Source organism: Terrapene carolina, unplaced genomic scaffold (assembly GCF_002925995.2).
Source record: "Terrapene carolina triunguis isolate 2854851 unplaced genomic scaffold, T_m_triunguis-2.0 Scaffold238, whole genome shotgun sequence".
Lineage (NCBI taxonomy): Eukaryota > Metazoa > Chordata > Testudines > Emydidae > Terrapene > Terrapene triunguis.
The window spans coordinates 5,110,467-5,128,632 of NW_020664589.1; the positions used below are offsets into that span (position 1 = coordinate 5,110,467).

An 18,166-nucleotide genomic window follows, 5' to 3' on the forward strand; every position below is an offset into this window, starting at 1 on the left:
TATAAGGCAAGCCAATACCATGTGAACAGCAAGTGCTCAAAAGGCTACAAGTAGCCTGTGGAGCACAGTTGGGAAACCCGGTCTACTGTGTACTACTGCTTAAAATGGCTTTTAATCAGAGGATCTGAATGCATCATAACAGTGATAGGAGCAGTGTGATTGCAAGATTAGTTTACAATCTGTCCTGTTTGTTTAAAGGCTTTATTTCCATCATCTTGGTGCGATTATTATCCTTTGGGACAGGGCTACTAAACAGAACGCCAAGGTCACTTGCCAGTGTCACTGATCTGGATCCTTGCACAAACTCCAGCTCAAAGTACAAGCAATACTTGCATTATGTGTCACTTGTTGAACTTTGTTTTATGTTTCTTGGAATTCTCATCCAGCATTTCGCTCCTCAGTGGGACTGATCACTCACCACAGCTCCTGCAGAATCACACAAGGTGTTGGGTGCTCAGTGCCTTTTAGGATCAAACATAGAGGGCCAAATTTTCCCAAAGAGCTCATCTCCCATTTAGGCACCAAAGTAAGTGGCCAGATTTCCAAGAGAACTCAGCATGTTGGGTCAGGAGCTCTCTTGGAAATCTGGCCTCTATTCAGGTGCCCACCTGGAAGCTGAGCTCTCTTGAACATATGGGGACAGATTTTGAGCAGGCCTTGATCTTTATCATCATGGTTTGGATGTGCATACAAATGAAGTTTTTTCTGTATTTGGTGTATTTTGAGAGACAGTGGTGTATGTATATAGTATGTGAATTTGTCTATACATGTGCAGAAATATACATGTATGTTCAGACAACTATGCGCATGTGTTGCAGTATAGGCTGATACGTGACAGACTGGCTGATAGACACACACACGCACAGAGAACGAACACAACATTTAAATACACATGGTACTAGCTGAGTTACACACTCCTTCAAGGCCTTCTGATAGCATCACTAACTACAGAATCACAACTCAAGTGATATACTGGACAGCACAGTTTACATTTGTTTATAATTTTTTAAAAGATAGTGCAACATTTTAACAAAAGAATGTTATTAAAATAACCTTTGCCTTCCAACACATTTATTTTTAGTAATATTCTGTCTCTCTCTCACGCGCGTGCACACACACACAAAACATTCAGGAGAAAAAAATTAGATTTTAAAGCCACAATTTGATTTTTAGCTTGAAACAGTTCAATGTTGAGTGGTGATATTGTGACATGTATCTATGCATTCCGTTTACGTTAGTTCCATAGTGCACGATTTCCGTAGTGCAACCCTTTTCAGTTAAAAAGGTTATAAAAGTTGTTTTGGGATTTTGTTGCACTTTAAAAAATGTTCTAGTTTACAGATCAGATGTCACAGTGATGAAGGTGAAACATAGCCCTCTGATTACATCAAAGCCATGAGATAGAGAGCTTATCATTAACTGGAAAGGAGATTCTTACTGTGTTACTATAATATATAAATCAGACTGAGTATGGACTGATAATGGGGTTTCCAAATTTTTTCCAACTGAAAGTCCATTTGCCTGGAACCCAAGGATAACATGTAATTTGCATAAAATAGAGCAGATGATAGCTCTTATCTTACTATGGATCTCCACCCTGGGGTGACTACAGTCCACAGCATGCAATGCTTCATTTTGATCTAAGTAGAGTTGGCTCAGATCATGAGGCTATCACACATTTGGTCTTAAAGTCTTCGCAGGCTACAGCTGCATATTAAAGGTGAATGTGGCCACAGACTGCAGCTTGCCCATACCTGGTTTATAACCTTCAAAATAACTTCATGATTCATATATGACCATCTTATGTAACTTTCAGAACAACCTCTGAATGGTTCATTGCTTTTGCCTTCACACTGAAACAACATTGTACCTGACTGCAGTGAGCAGTACTGTGGACAACTTTCATAGGAAGTGAAACTCTCCAGAGAAGTTTCAATAAACGTGCAGCCTCTTCTAAATTCTGCTGTACCGTGTGAATGTTTGCAGAAAAGATATTCAGTGATTCCTGGTCGGGAACCTGTACAGTAGGATTAGAAACGTGATATATTTATCTTTAAAAGATTATGAAAATGTAGGTTTTAATTAAAGGTATAAATCCAGTAGCTATGAATTTCATGTTTAAGATGAAGAACAAAGCTATTGTGTGCCAGGATAAACTAATTTAATAGTTGAGAGAGAGTGCTGAATTATACATTTTTCAAAAATGGGGAGGGGAGGGATTTATCCTAATCAATACTAGTGATTAATAATGGGCTACATTTAGTGTATTTGCTATGATGTGGAAAATACTTGGCATCTCTTTTCCTTCCCGATTTGCATTTCATGGCATGCTATTTGAAAGTCAAATGACTCCAGACATCAATTTAAGCAATATAGATGTTTCTTCCTTAGCAGACCCTTTAAACTGTTCCATTTAATGCTCAAATAACTAACAGGGCACATATAAAATGTTTTCCTCTGCTGACAGATGAGAAAACCAAATTGACAAAAATGCATAGATGTGAAATAAAGGGAAGAGAGGAGGGAAAGAATGCATGGGGAGCAAATGAATTACCAAAGTGATGGCAAAGTGGGGGAAGTGGGAGAAAAGCATTTGTTCTGCCTTCCCACATCCAGCATGCCATGTGAATGCTTATTTAGCATTGTTATCCAACAACAAGCCTCCTGTCATGTAAAATATCCCATTTGCTAAGTAGTTTGAAACTTCAGAGATGTAAAGCTTGGTGGTAGACTGCAAATTGTGAAACTTATTGCTTTTATCTTTACACCAACAAAACAAGTTACAATCATGCTGGGAGATTACTTCTTCAGTCAATATTAGTATCTTAACTAGGTCATCTGAAAATGTGAGAAACTTCAGGGAGTCGTAAGTGTCATGCAGACATCGCTATAGTGTATAAGCACACATACAATGCCTGAAAAAATGTTCAGAATTGTTATGGGCTCTACATTCAGTGTCTTTGCTAATATGAAACTGGTAAAGAGAAACACTGCAATTTTAACAGGATATAATTATACCCCCGTTTTTTAAAGGCCAGCAGGGATTTTTCTACAACCTTAACGTGGGTAGTCTATTAACTGAATCTAGTAACGGATATGAACAGTGTCCAAGATTCTACATAGTCAATCAAGCACCCTTTCTTCTTTTGAATAAAAGGGAAAGTGGTGAAAAACTCAATACAACATATTCCTCCTACAAAACATCAAACCAAGCATTTTGATTATTTAATGAAAAAGCATAATAGATTATTATATCTAGGAGTATGGCCCATACATGATGACTCCATATCAGTATGCTACAACTGGAAGCCTGATGAGTACACAGTACAGTGTGTCTTGAAAACTGAAACTTGACCAGTTGGGAAATTCCCAAGTTGTTGGAGTATCAGAGGGGTAGCCCTGTTAGTCTGGATCTGTAAAAAGCAACAAAGAGTCCTGTGGCCCCTTAAAGACTAACAGATGTATTGGAGCATAAGCTTTCGTGGGTGAATACCCACTTCGTCAGTTGTGTGGGATTTTGACATCTACCTACCCTACATGCGTCTGACGAGGTGGGTATTTTTACAAGTAGTTAGACTAGCTGCTGATTTCCCACCTATACTCAATTGACACCAAAAAAAGGGGGGGGGGGGAGAAGGGGGGAAGATACCGTTTATTCAAAAATTGATTTCACTTAGTATGCGACAACGACCACTAATATGTATCAATCATAATTGCATGGTTATTTCATGGAGTCATTACAGGGCAGAGTTAAGGCACCCAATCAACTTTAATTTTGCATTTCTGTACTTTGACAGGTTTGGATTTCTTTTAAATTACCTTAAATCTGAATTACCTGAGTTTGTAATACTCTGTTTTGGAATAATTACAAACTCCCAATGGGGAACCTAAACACCTAAGGAGTCATGGTTGAGCCAAGAAACTGGGGCTTGAATTTCCACATTCAACTTTTTTTTGCTGTTGAAATTTTCAAAACTAAATGTTTCAATTATTTCAAAATAAAACGTTCAGATTTTCCTCTCCCCAGGGATTTTGAAAATTCTACTTATTGTTCTGAAATTTCCTGCGGAATGGAAAGTCTGACTTTTGCACCTTAACTCCACTTTAACATAGTTTGTCTTCATGTTTTCATTATCTGATTTCTGATTATATTTCCAATTTAATAAATCCTAACTTCTATTTTGAAGCAGTAGTTTCACCTGTGAGACACACAGGTTAAAACCCATTTAGAGTCACAGATAAAAATGAGATTGTTCACTCAAGACTAGGAGGAGATCACTTGTCCACGTCTCATTAAATCAGCATACAGCTGACCGTCTGTGTTCAGAAGGGACCTAGGAGTAGTACATGTCAAGGCTGAGGTGCTTTGGCAGAGTTGTTCAGGAAAGCTCATTTATCTGATCTAAACATTTTACAACACTAGGCAAATTCATTTCCCCCGTTCATTCTCAGTGTGTACCTTTACTCCAGGTTCCAGGTTTTCCATCCCAGTCATCTCTCTAAGAGGAGCCTCCATTTCAGATACCAGCTTTTGCCCTTCTGAGATCTGCTTCCGTAGAGCATTATAATCCTCAATCAAGCCAAGGATATGGCGTCCATTTTTGTCTGCCCACATACGATGACCGGGAACAAGACGAGGGGTGCATGATGTGCCAGTGGATGAGCTGCTACTGCACCGCGAAGAGCTGTCTAAATCTTCTTTAGCTGCTAGTTGTGTCTCTAAAGTGGGGGGAAATAAGTTTAACTTAATTGTTAAAGCCTGATCCTTTCAAAACGTGAAAGTAATTTATACTGCACTCAATCTCAAAAGGCAAACCTGGGATACAGAACAGTTGCTTGTTTATGGTGTTCTTGTCCTTGGGTGTACCTGCTTTTCCTAGTGATGTGCCATGTCCACGATTTTGTAATTCACATACATTACTGCTTGGAGCAGAGAATTTGTGGCCAACCTCTATACATCCAGAACAGAAAGAGAGTGCATCAGTAAGCAGGTAACATACTTTCAGTAGAAAGTTCTCAGTGGCCCTACTCCCCAAATCTGAGTATTTCAGCAGCAGGTGTCCCCGTAAAGCGGAGCTCTCCAGTACTCAGGGCATGCATATATTTATTTCTCTAGCACATACTCTCTGGGTACCTCTCAAAAATCTAATCACTGGAAATGCATCAGTAAAATATTCTCATCCAATCAACAATTACAAACTTCTCACTGACGCTCCACAAAAAGTAAAGCGCTCTGCCCAGCCATCATAAGATCTTATTGCCATCATCTCCCTCCCCCCCGCCAAATGCCTATGAGAAAAGACAGCCACTGGAGCATGGCCAGAAGGCTAAGAAATCCAGGCCTTGGCACAGAGCCTTCAGAGACTGCCCTGTCTGCACTCAAATAACCCACATCTTGATCCTTCCCTCCCAACCCTCCAGTCTCAGCTATGGCAGAAAGTAATGGTGTCTCAGATAAGCAGGTCTCTAATCATTCAGGCTGATATTAGTCAAGACCAGCATCTAGGACTACACCTAGAAATTTATCTAGGACCAGCGCACTTGTTGGTGTTATGGGCTCCCTGCACGACCTACAGTATTGTTCAGCAAGTGAGCAGCAACATTTCGCACCCACTTAAGCTTCTGAGTGGCCCCAAATGGGCAGGCCCATGTAGAAAATGTTACAGTACTCTAGGTGCTGTCTGCACACAGGGAAAACCCTGCACAGAATTAACATACTGGTTCTGCTGCATTCAGGGTCTTCCTCACCTGGGGGTGGAATAAAATCTGCCATTGTCTTTTCTCATAGGTGTTTGGGGAGGTTGCGGAGATGACGTCCAGTCCATAAGTCAATGAGAGGTTTGTAATTGTTGATTGGATGAGAATCTGTGTAACTTATACAGAGTACAAGTAAGATTGGGCTAGATAGGCCCACATGGGTGCGTGTGTGTGTGTGTAGAGCCCTGCTGCTTCAGAAACTCTCCCAATCCCCCAGTGGCTGGTATGACCTGCTTTATGTATGCAGCGGGGTGTTTAGGCAGGCTAGTGTGAGGAAAGTTCCTTTATTGGGTAACTTGTGCCCACAGGGCACTAGGGGAAACAGTCTGTGCTCTCCTAAGTGCAGGGTCCATGAGGGACATAGAGGAGCCAGGATCCTTGTGCCTTCTGTACCCTCTGTGTAAAACACTTCACTACATTGTCCCCTGAATTCTGATTTGTTACAATGCTATTACTGAATACCAGTGCAAATAAAGATAAAATACTCCTCAGGGTATAAAGGGGACAGCTGATTTATACAAAGACCAGCCAGTGCACTCACTGATCATTCTTGAGTAATGCACAGCCACCTCTAGCAAATGCTATAGAGCTGTGCATTAAATAAAGAACCCCCAGGTAAGCAAAATTTATGGAAACTTAACCTAGTCATCCTTCCATTCCAGAGATCATCTGCAAACCTTTTTCTGAATGAAAAGGAACGGACAGTTAGAGGCTAACAGACAGTGTTCGTTTCACCTCTGCATGCACTAATAACTCTAAAAGGGAAGAGATTTGAAAAGCTGATGGACAGCTCCCAAATAACGTAGCTGATGTCATATAAGGCTTTAGGAGAAAGAGGCATCTTTGAAGAACACGGCACAGGTTTCTATACAGTGTTCTAAAAGCAAGTACTGCACAGTACCATTCATTCCTGTAGAATGCTGTGAATCTCGTTTTAAAAGGTAGTTGACATTCACAGCTGACACTGAGGCCGCTTCTTCTCTCTTTTCTTTTGAAAGCTGCTCCTCCAATTTTTCATGCAAAGTCTTGTTTGTCTCTATGCTTCTTTCAAGCTGCACTCGCAAACTCTGTATTTCAGTCAATAGTTCATGTAAGTCAAGTGGATTATTTTGATCTTTTCGGAATTCTTCATGTCCAGGATCCAAGATGTCTTTAAAAGAAGCACTTAACATCGTTAACAATTAAAATAATGTTAGACATTATCAAATTGCTTAGCAAGTAAATTATAGCCAGCTTTATTCTCAATATTAAGAATTAACTACAAACAGTATTAAGATAGTGGTTTGACAACAAAAAAAAAGGAAATTTTAATTGCTTCTACCCTCAAACGATTTAATAAGAGCTGAAAATTATTTTTCACTTTGTCCATAAAAGCTAATAAGTCGCAGGCCAAAAGCAAGATGATGCATAATAAGAGAGTAGAATGGAAAGGATTTATAAAATCTGAAGTGCATTAATGCACAGTTGGGGGGGAAGAAAAAAAAAGGAATGGGTAATCTTGGCATGAGGAGAAGGGATGGAGTACAATTGATAATTTTATTTCACACAAGGGACAAAGGGAATTGTGATCACCTGGCAACCAGAGGAACCAACCTGAAACTGACAAACTCTCAGGGCACTGTTCTTCCCTTTCATAGCACGGGCAAAGCACAAAAGGGGCTTCCTGACGTCCTGCACTTTAAGATCCAAAAAGGTTCTCCACCCATCAGGAAGGGGTTTGCAGCTGCATGAGGAGGAAGTTTGCTGTGATCCTCTAATTACATGGATGTTGCAAGTTCTGCAGAGAAATTTAGTTCTATCCTTGAGTCAACCCCTCTAGATTTCTCCCTTTGTCTCTTTGCAACTGGGTTCTTCTGCTGCAGCTGGGCACTAAACCAAACTATAAAGGGGATTCAAGTTAACATAGCAAAGAACAGCATTAATTTCTGCAAGGATTTCCGTTGGATCTTGAAGGAAGCGTGCAATGAAAATTGGGGCTGTTCCGTACCTCCACCAATGTGATGTTCATTCAGAAGGGTTTCTGCCCCTTGCTCCTGGAAGGTGGAAGAAGCAGTCAGGTAGGTTTCATTCCCTTCCCCTACAGCTTTAATAAGCACAAGAGGGCAGGGATTCAATTTTACATACCATTCAAAGGATAGTACCTCCAGCAGCACACTGTCCCTGACACAATGTAGGAGATGTTCTCTTAATACTGACTCTGAGGGAAGAGCGCCGTTTGCTACTAAGGGTTTGTCTACACTGCCAACTGAACGACAAAACTTTTGTCGTTCACAGGTGCTTAAAAAAGCTCCCCCACCCCACCCCAAAAGACAAAAGTTTTGCGCGGGAAGTGGCAGTGTAAACGGCTCGGTGTCAGCAGGAGCATTCGTCTGTCGACACTGTGAACCCCACTCGTAGGGGGTGGGAGTATTTTGTCGGCAAAAGTGCCGACAAACAGTGTTTACCCTGCCTGACTTTTAGCCCACAGCCACATAACTAAAAGCTGTGTAGTGTAGAGAAAGCCTAAACTACCAACAGGAGCTGACTGAGGAGATATCTGAGCCATTAGCGATTATCTTTGAGAAGTCATGGAAGACGGGAGAGATTCCAGAAGACTGGAAAAGGGCAAATATAGTGCCCATCTATAAAAAGGGAAATAAAGACAACCCAGGAAATTACAGTCCAATCATCTTCACTTCTGTATCCAGAAAGATAATGGAGCAAATAATTAAGCAATCAATTCGCAAACATCTAGAAGATAATAAGATGATAAGTAACAGTCAGCATGGATTTGTCAAAAACAAATTGTGTCAAACCAACCTGATAGCTTTCTTTGACAGGGAAACAAGCCTTGTGGATGGGGGGGAAGCGGTAGACGTGGTATATCTTGACTTTAGTAAAGCTTTTGATACTGTCTCGCATGATCTTCTCATAAATAAACTAGGGAAATGCAACCTAGAGGGAGCTACTATAAGGTGGGTGCAAAACTGGTTGGAAAACCATTTCCAGAGAGTAGTTATCAGTGTTCACGGTTATGCTGGAAGGGCATAACCATTGGGGTCCCGCAGGGATCAGTTCTGGGTCCGGTTCTGTTCAATATCTTCATCGATGTTTTAGATAATGGCACAGAGAGTACACTTATAAAGTTTGTTGACGATACCAAGCTGGGAGGGGTTGCAAGTGCTTTGGAGGATAGGATTAAAATTCAAAATGATCTGGACAAACTGGAGAAATGGTCTGAAGTAAATAGGATGAAATTCAATAAGGACAAATGCAAAGTACTCCATTTAGGAAGGAACAATCAGTTGCACACATACAAAATGGGAAATGACTGCCTAGGAAGGAGTACTGCAGAAAGGGATCTGGGGGTCATGGTGGACCATAACTAAATGAAAGTCAACAGTGTAATGCTGTTGCAAAAAAAGCAAACATCATTCTGGGATGTATTAGCAGGAGTGTTGTAAGCAAGACATGAGAAGTAATTCTTCCGCTCTGCTCTGATTAGGCCTCAATTGGAGTATTGTGTCCAGTTCTGGGTGCCACATTTCAGGAAGGATGTGGACAAATTGGAGAGAGTCCAGAGAAAAATGATTAAAGGTCTAGAAAACATGACCTGCGAGGGAAGATTGGAAAAATTGGGTTTGTTTAGTCTGGAAAAGAGAAGACTGAGAGGGGACATGATAACAGTTTTCAAGTATGTAAAAGGTTGTTACAAGGAGAAGGAAGAAAAATTGGTTTTTCTGAACCTCTGAGGATAGGACAAGAAGCAATGGGCTTAAATTGCAGCAAGGGAGGTTTAGGTTGGACATTAGGAAAAACTTCTTAACTGTCAGGGTGGTTAAGCACTGGAATAAATTGCCTAGGGAGACTGTGGAATCTCCATCATTGGAGATTTTTAAGAGCAGGTTAGACAAACACCTGTCAGGAATGGTCTAGATAATTAGTCCTGCCACGAGTGCAGGGGACTGGACTAGATGACCTCTCGAGGTCCCTTCCAATTCTAGGATTCTGTGATCACTTTCTGTAGCAATAATGGAGATTTCAGTAAAACCAAGGAAATACCGAATCAGCCCAACTCCTGTCTTGTGTAATCTGACAAGATCACAGCCAGATGGTGTGGCTGCAATAACAAAGCACAGACATGACAGTGCATTTTATACCTGTTCTCCTTCTCCTTGCTTCGTCCAACTTTTCATACACCTTTAGCTCAACTCGGAGAGACTGCAGTAATTTGTCATTCTCAGAAAGCTGATGTTGCTTTACATTCATTTCTGTCTGCAACCTGTTAAATTCCAATGTACTCATAAGTCAAAGGTAAATTTTGCTCATTCATTCCTTTAAAATCTAAAATTCCCCACCCCTCTAATTTTCTCCCCACTCCTTGAGTGTAATTATGCAGCTCTCATTAATGTTAATGGCCACTGCTAAACACATGCATGACACGCAGTGTTCATTTGGAGGAGAAAATAGTCAAACAGAGACAGGATCAATACCTGTTTAATTCATTACGACTGCTGTAAATCTCGTGAGTCAAATGTCTATTTTCATCCTCCTTTTTACCAATTTGTTTTTGCAACTTTTCATTTTCTTTCTTGAAGCATTCATAATCCTGGTGAAGATGTTCAATGATTGCATTCTTCTTAGAGAGAGATTCTCTTAACTTTTCATTTTCCTTTTGTTTATCTGCAATAAGAAAAAATACAAGTCGCTTGCAATTCCCACAATGTACCCAAACAACACTACTCCACGAATTCAACTTGTTAAGCACTGGCAGAGTAATAATGGAAATCAGATGCTCTTGTGAGTTTTATGATTTTAGTACTCCAGTTTTCTAATGCATTTTTCGTAGATCAATGTGCCTGAATGGAGTGTAGAGTTTAACCCCTAGAACACTCATGGCCCAATTTTATGAGAAGCTGAGCACGACCTTACACATGTCAAACACCCTCCACCTGACAAAATCAGCAGGAAAGGGGCTGCTCAGTTACTTGCAGGATTAGGCTCCAAGTGGGAGCATATTCATCTTGAGTGCTCTTACCGAGTAGTAAACTTGTCTTCTGTTGAAGGGGAGAAGGTATGAGTAAGGCCACTCCTACCTTTCTCGCTGTCCCACAATGAACCCTCCATCCCCTCCACTGAGTGCTCTTTCCCAACTCTATCAGCATGCATGCCATCAGTACCTTGCCAGTTCTCCCCTGCCTCTGACATGACCAGCCTCCCAAGCCATGTTGGCTCCTTAACTGAGAACTGTCAGTAGGGGCAGTTGGTCATGTTAGGAAGCCAGCGCTGGTAAGGAGAGAGGAAGTTCCCAGCCGGGGGTCAAGCAGCCACCTCCCAGCCATTAGAAATCTTCCCTCCTCAGCAGAGCAACCTAGCTGAAAGTCTATGAAAATGGAAGTTCCCAAGGGCTTTAAAATGCATGGGTCCCAATCCTCTTCCTCCAGGATTCAAATACCTTCCATTGACTTCATTGGAAGTTACATTCTGCAGAAGGACACTAGAACCTCTGGGTAGTAGCTAGGGTCCAAAGGGTTAATATCACTGGAATCTACTATTCTAGTTTTATATTAATATACTGGTACAATCCTAGATCCCATACCTTTGCACAGAGCTATAAGCCAACTATGAATATATGCAAGCAAAACAACAGGGTGAAATAAAATACTGGAATTTGAAATGGGGTCATGTGCAGCATGGTCTGTGGGGATTCAGCTACATGAGTCCCATTCATATTCACATGTATTGTGACTAAATCCTTTTGCTTTGCATTGAAAACAGAGTGCATTAATTCAGAAAAATCAGCAGGAGGCGCCCATAGGACTTCATCTAATACCACAGGAGGAGAGGTAAGGCTGAGACTGGACAGACACAAGAGACCAAAAAACTGCAGCAGGTGGTATTTATTCTCAAGATAAAAAGGGGAAGATGCCCACAAACCCTGGGGAAATTGACCCAGTACTAAAAATAAAAGGCAACAATGCCTTGCTGTCATGGTCGTTACTTAGGGCCTGTCTACACTTACAGCACTTCAGGGGTGCAGCTGCCCTGGTTCAGATGTGCCGCTGTAGCACTTAGTGAAGATGCTACCTATGCTGACGGGAGAGCTTCTCCCATCAACACAGCACTATCTACACCAGAGTTCAGTCGGTATAACTACGTCACTCAGGGGTCTGGATTTTCCACACGCCTGAGCGACGTAGTTAAATCAACATAAAAGTTTGTAGTGTAGACCAGGGCTTAGACATAATTTTTACAAAACTTAAGCCCTGACTTTAGAAACATATTGTCAAACAAAGCAACACAGAAAAGCAACACTAGCTTATGCAGTGTGAAAGATAAACCTTGAATAAACTGCTAAAGACCAAGTGATTCTAGATCAGAAAACATGAACTGGGGGAGAGTTCATGTGCTTCTTTTATGCGAACGGTCCATACACCACTCTGCACACGCAGAAAGGCATCTGTCCCAAGGATTAGCTTTACATGCTTTAAAGAGTTTCTTGTTAAGGGGGCTGAATTAATTTTACTTTGTTGCTTAGAGCACATGTGGAGCTGAGGAGAGTTGAGAGCCAAGCTAAGAAGGTGCAAAGGGAAACTGATTATTCAAAAATAATGGAACTGAGGTAAAGTGCTTGCAGAGGGAAACTGACTAGAACTATCCAGTTTTCCCTCTGCATCAGGCTCTAGAACCTTAAGGGAAATTAGTTGATTTCCCTTTGCAGCCAGCTCTGCCTGAAAGGAGCTCCATTCAGAATGAAACTGAATAATTTTAGCCAATTTCCTTTGGCAAGATCTTTAAACACAGAGCTTGGGAAAGTGGGCAACACCAAACGGGGTGGAAGGAGAGAAAATAGCACAAAGGAAAAAAGGAATGCACACACATGCAAAAAAAGAGGGAGAGGAAATGAAAGAGGACACAAAAAAGGATAATGCTATGGGCAGAGAGAGGAGCAGCACAATACTGGTAGAGCGCTGCTATTCCAACTCCTCCACCCCTATTATCCTGCGTTTGGATACAAAGGCTGGTCATGCAATTTCACGAGTGGGGAGAGCTGTGGAAACAATTTAATGAAAGAAATGTAAATATTTTGATGTTTTCTGATTGGAATAAAAATGCATGGTGCTTTCCAAATTGCAAGCCGCTTCTTTAAAGCAGAGTTTCATATTATACCTCTAGATCCTTTTGCGAGCATTACATTCAGAACTTGATTTTGCTTCCTCAGGAAATGAATTTCAGAAGTCAGGGAATTATGTTGCTCTGAACCATGGATAAAAATGTTTGCAGAACCTATAAATATATCCATAAAAATGATTTATGAGTCATCTCTAGGTCAGTAAAGATTAAACTTTCCAGACAGGAACAATTTAAACAAAGCAGAAAAACATGTTATGAAAGATATTTATCCCCTATATATTTTGAAGGTTATCATTGCTGCAGACTGAAAGGCAATTCGGGTAAATTCTAAGTAAACCAAAGCTCCGCAGTCTAAGTACCCTCAATCATTGTGCTAACGTTACCAAAATTGCTTAATTATCTCTGGAAGATTTGGTATGCAACCATCTTCGGGCAACAGCCAAAAAATGTAGTGCAACAACTTGCAAAAAGTCCTGTGAGACCATCACACACTTTTAAATTGAAGTGTATTGTACTGAAGTTTAACATGTGATAAATTCCAGTACATCTCCTGTGTTCAAACTGTATTACCTTTAGCCATACCACCTCGGCTGAGAGCCATTCAGCTTTCACAAGCTAAGCAGAGTGTGACTGTGTTAGTATTTGCATAGGAGACCTTCAAGGAAAACCTAGGGTGGTGCAGGGAAGTAGTGGTATTGATTCTGTTGACGACATTTTGCTTCCAAGTTAATGCTGAATCATTGACCCAACAAAGCGCTAATGGAATGTGTTGCTGGAGTTGCTGTCCTTTGCCTATGATTAAAAACAGATTCTTCCTGGCCACTTGTAGTCACTAAAAATCCAATGGCATTTGTACAAGTAGAGGGGTTAACTTTGGTTTCCTGGACAAGCCTGGGGAATCATTCTACCTCCCTAAATGCCACGTGCAGTTTGAACTGGATATAACATTATTCATGTGCCCTACAATGATGTGCCATGTTCCACTCCCGGGGTGGCTACATTTCAATGATGAATGAAGCAATAGCCCTGTGTAAAACGTGTACATCTGTTTAGACTTGCAAAGCTCTTCAGGATCCATTGGGATTAATAGTGCTATTTAAAATATATTTGTATTGAATGGTTGACCCAAACGCTACTGCTTTAGCAAAGATCAAGACAACTAAATGAGTGCCAACTGCTCAGTTGATAAATAGAGAAATAACCATGTGGCAAAGAAATAGCTGAATGCAGCAATGGATGCCTTTCAGCTATAGCAATTCAATTTGATGTGCTGTACTTTCTCTGACTAACCTCAATTTATTGCAATCCCAATTGAAGCTCTCAGCCACTACCTAACTGGGATGTAGCGTGCCATGATACACACTTCTTGTTGTTACTGAAAGATTCAAAGGCTCTAGGAGCCTGGCACTAACGGCATTTTACTATCTATGTGTTAGAATTAAGGTAGCTATGTGAACTCAGAAGATTTTTGCCTTTCAGATTTTAACAAAGCAATTCAACTTGAAGGGTCTGAACTTGATGATCTTATCTTGATCCCAATTTAATTTATTGCCCGTCACCCAGCTCTCATGTTAACTGACAAGTTGCACTGAAAGGCTCTAGAATCTAACTATTAGTTCTGTTACCCAATAAAGGGGAAATGTAGCCCCAATGGTAATAAGGCCACGATCCTGCAATTAGACCCACTAGCACAGAATTCTGCACCTGTGCAGAGCCCCACTAACTTCAATGGGGCTCTGCACAGGTCAGGTGCCTGGGTCTAGCTAGCAGACAGGAGTGTAAGATCAGGGCCTGTGGTTGCAGTTACGCTGAGGAGTTTTGGTTAAGTCATGTATCGCAACAGTGAACACAAAAAGGTTTGTAGACCTTATAAGTTTCCAAGGGAAGACTGACAGAGAGATGAGCACCATAGAAAACAGCAGCAAAGATAAATAAATATTCCCTCCCCCGCAGACAAAAAGTATGCTGAGGTTGCAACTGAAGCATGACTGTACATATCAGTAAGTTAAGGATAAAAAGCCTTACTGTTATTACTATATTTAAAAATGCCAAAACAAGCATTAGAAACCTAGAAAACTCAAAATTAACCGTTCAACTTTTTAAAAGTCTAGCATTTGAAATGACGGAAATATTTTAGTCCTGATTTTAGTGAAAATTTCAGCTCAAGTCTGGTTAACTATGGAGTCATTCTACCACCTCCATGATTTATAAGGTGCTACAAACCCAGAGGCTTCCGAGTACTTAAGACAAAGTAAATATTACAAGTAACATGGCATATGTATGTACATATATAAAATATTTATCAGACAGACTAAAGTAATTCTTGGTATTAGAGTTTAGTGAATAAACAACTTGATATAAAATAAATGATGATAGGCAGTCTGTTAAATTCAAGTATATGTTATAACTTGTTTATTTTGTTTTCCTTAAAAAAACAAAGATATTAAATAAAAACATGTTTAAAACCATCTGTTTTAAAAAATATATATCCCCAAGGCCTAAAACTAGTTCATGTTCAGCCACAAGTTTGTTTTTATAGCCAAATTCAAAATTAAAACACAAAACTGTGTAAAAATCTTGAGCAAAGTGGCAATCATTATTATCTGAAGAGAGAACACACATCTCTATACCCAAAACACATCTTAAAAGCAATAGGAAATGCTGAGAGAATAATGTAGCAAAAGAGGGGCTTGTTGTAATAAATAGCTACTTTTCCCATTCCTCTTCAAATTTTCCCTCTATGCATTGGTAAATCTACTAAAGTAGCAAGAAGACAGATGGAAGGCATAAGACAGACAGTTTATAAAGAAAATATACTTTCACTGAATGAATGGATGCCCTTTCCAGAATCTTTATGAAGCTGTAAAACAGTTGGAACTGTTTCAGTGTGGTTATTTCATGAGAACAATATGGCTTTCCGGCAGCATAAATACTTCATGAATGAAATGGGTGCCTTTTATACACCTTTCCATCAGTGTAAATTATTCTTGAAAGCAAACTGCCATTTGTAGGTAGTATCCATTTAAATAACAACAGAAATGGATTCTGGGGATGATGTAAACATAATGAATCTAATACTAATATTAGTGAAACTGAATATGAGGAAAGCATGCATGTACTTGTTGCCTGCTTCTGATAGAAGTAATATTGCAGATTAATATATTGATCTGGGGGAAAGTGTGGGGAAGGAGAATGAAAACAAAGCTATGTGTAGAAAAATATGCATTGTACCATATACTTACTATAAAAGCCTGCTTGGTTAAAGATTGGCTAATTGCTTGTGAAAAAAACATTAAAAACAGTCTGATTTTCAAAGGTGCTGAGCACCCAAAGCACCTGTTGACTTACATATTTTCATACACTGACATTAGAGAGATCTGAATAAAAACTGACTTTTTAAAAATTCCATCAGTTTCTGCTGAGCATTCCTCAGTTAAAGTCATAATGCTGTTTTGTTAGGAAAGAACTTCTCACTGCAAGCAATTCTAACGACAAGCTGCAGATAGTGGACCACATTTTCCAGTCCACGAAGGCCAGTTTGTGCTGCTACGCAGCACACAATGGCCTTAAAACATCCAGAGACTTCTGTGAAGAATGCCCCCCCATCATGTAGGGGAATATCCACTGACACAGAGCTAATAGTGGTAGTGCAGCCACATCCTATGCTAACCACTCCCAGCAGCCCTAGTATAAAAGGGAGGAGAGGGAGAAAGATGAGCTCTACGACACTCAAACCTCAGCTAGAGTAAGAGACCCTTATGCCATCAGTGGTAGCAACCAGTGTTAGAGCAGGACTCCTCTTTCTCTAATTTACACCAGAGCTGGGCGGCCCTAAAATTAGGTAGCTGCAACTAGCTCCCTGCAGCAGCTGCCCCTGTCTGTGCTTAGATACAGTGACTCCAAAATGAAGAATATAAGGAGAAGACATGTGAAGTCACGTCAGCAATAAAAATCAGAAGCCAAATCCAGAAAATCTAGGTTGTTATGTGACAACAGCGCTGTCTAAAAGGGCTTTTCAGTTCCCAGGATGAAATTCACCCAAGGTCTAGAGAGCTAGCACAAAACCTTCCACAGCATTTAAACCCTGTTTTGGGAGTGTGTGTGACGCTGTCGGTGGAATAGCCATATGGGACGCTTGCACATTATAGAAGGGATCTCTGCATCAGGATTGGATACTTCATGCAATGGAGGAAGTCAAAGACAAGGGTCATGGGATCCACATTTATGCAAATAAACAAGCAGCATGGTGGGGCTGCAGCTGCTAATCCAGTTCACTATGGAGTAGTGCCAATGGGGTGGTTGAATTGCACCCATATTGTACCCCTCAACCCACCCACATTCCTCCAGCAGAGTTCAATCGCTCGGACGTTAAGCAAAAGTGTATTTCACTCATGATGAAATAAGGTCTTACCTTGATTTAGTTCCATATCTGTTACTTGTCGTTCAAGCTGAAGCCTCAATCTCTCATTAGTTTTAATGGAGTCTTCTAAACGTTGTCTCAGAGATCGAATTTCTTGAAGATGCTCCATTAATAACTCTAAATAAATCAAGAGTTCTCTTTTCATTTTGAGTAAATGATATTATTTTACAATGGGTACAGTACATAGAGCAGTGTGTGTGATGTGGTAAAAGAGCTAGAAAATCTTTTACAAAAACAGCAAGAGAGGCTAAATGAATGGCACTCACAGTGGGCCTTTTCAATAACTTACATGGGTCTTACTGAATTCTGTATTTTGTGATTTAGATTTAAACATTCCTTTCATGAACTCTTTATTCTGTGTTCTCAAATAATCATAGACGCTAGTTTTAATCTCTTCTAAACATCTATTTAAAAACAGTATGTGATTACACAATTTTCTAGTTAAACTGTTCTATTTATTTGGTAATGAATCTAAAGTTTACAATACCACTTTATTTCTAGACTTAGTATATCAACTGTATATGATTTCCCATATAACAACAGGATGATCACTAGAGTAACTCACGTATAAAATAAGTCTTTGATGTACACTATGTATAATAAACTCCATGCCTTAACAAATAAATCTATTCTACCTAGTTTCAGGACAGTACCTTTTCCTTTTTGCTTTGCCATTCGACAATTCCTCTTCCTCTGCTGTACGTTTCAGCAATAGTCAGGAACCTATTGTTCTAATTGTGCCTCTTGTTTGTCAGTTTATCCATGTCATCTACTGCTGGTTTATTTAAAAAAAAAATTTCCCTAAACACCGCACAGTTTCAGCTGTTAAACTTTCATCTCTGTCTACAGCAAACTACTTTGACCATCGGTTGCAGT

General features: G+C 40.2%; 1 protein-coding gene across 4 annotated transcripts in view; it reads right to left on the reverse strand.

The window, feature by feature from the left end:
* Nucleotides 1–300: 300 nt before the first annotated feature.
* The window catches only part of CDK5RAP2 (CDK5 regulatory subunit associated protein 2), an 89,333-nt gene continuing 71,467 nt past the window's right edge, over nucleotides 301–18,166 (reverse strand). For 2 of the 4 annotated variants that reach the window (XM_029912720.1, XM_026657222.2), the window contains exons 27-35: nucleotides 17,282–17,407; nucleotides 12,907–13,023; nucleotides 10,230–10,419; nucleotides 9,897–10,018; nucleotides 6,659–6,907; nucleotides 4,817–4,951; nucleotides 4,460–4,719; nucleotides 1,871–2,017; nucleotides 301–426 (exon numbers count right to left, since the gene is read on the reverse strand). In XM_029912720.1, coding sequence (XP_029768580.1) covers nucleotides 415–426; nucleotides 1,871–2,017; nucleotides 4,460–4,719; nucleotides 4,817–4,951; nucleotides 6,659–6,907; nucleotides 9,897–10,018; nucleotides 10,230–10,419; nucleotides 12,907–13,023; nucleotides 17,282–17,407 — 1,358 coding nt within the window. In that variant the 3' untranslated portion in view covers nucleotides 301–414. The remainder of the gene's footprint in view (nucleotides 427–1,870; nucleotides 2,018–4,459; nucleotides 4,720–4,816; nucleotides 4,952–6,658; nucleotides 6,908–9,896; nucleotides 10,019–10,229; nucleotides 10,420–12,906; nucleotides 13,024–17,281; nucleotides 17,408–18,166) is intronic. The other 2 variants (XM_029912721.1, XM_029912722.1) reach the window with 2 other exon arrangements.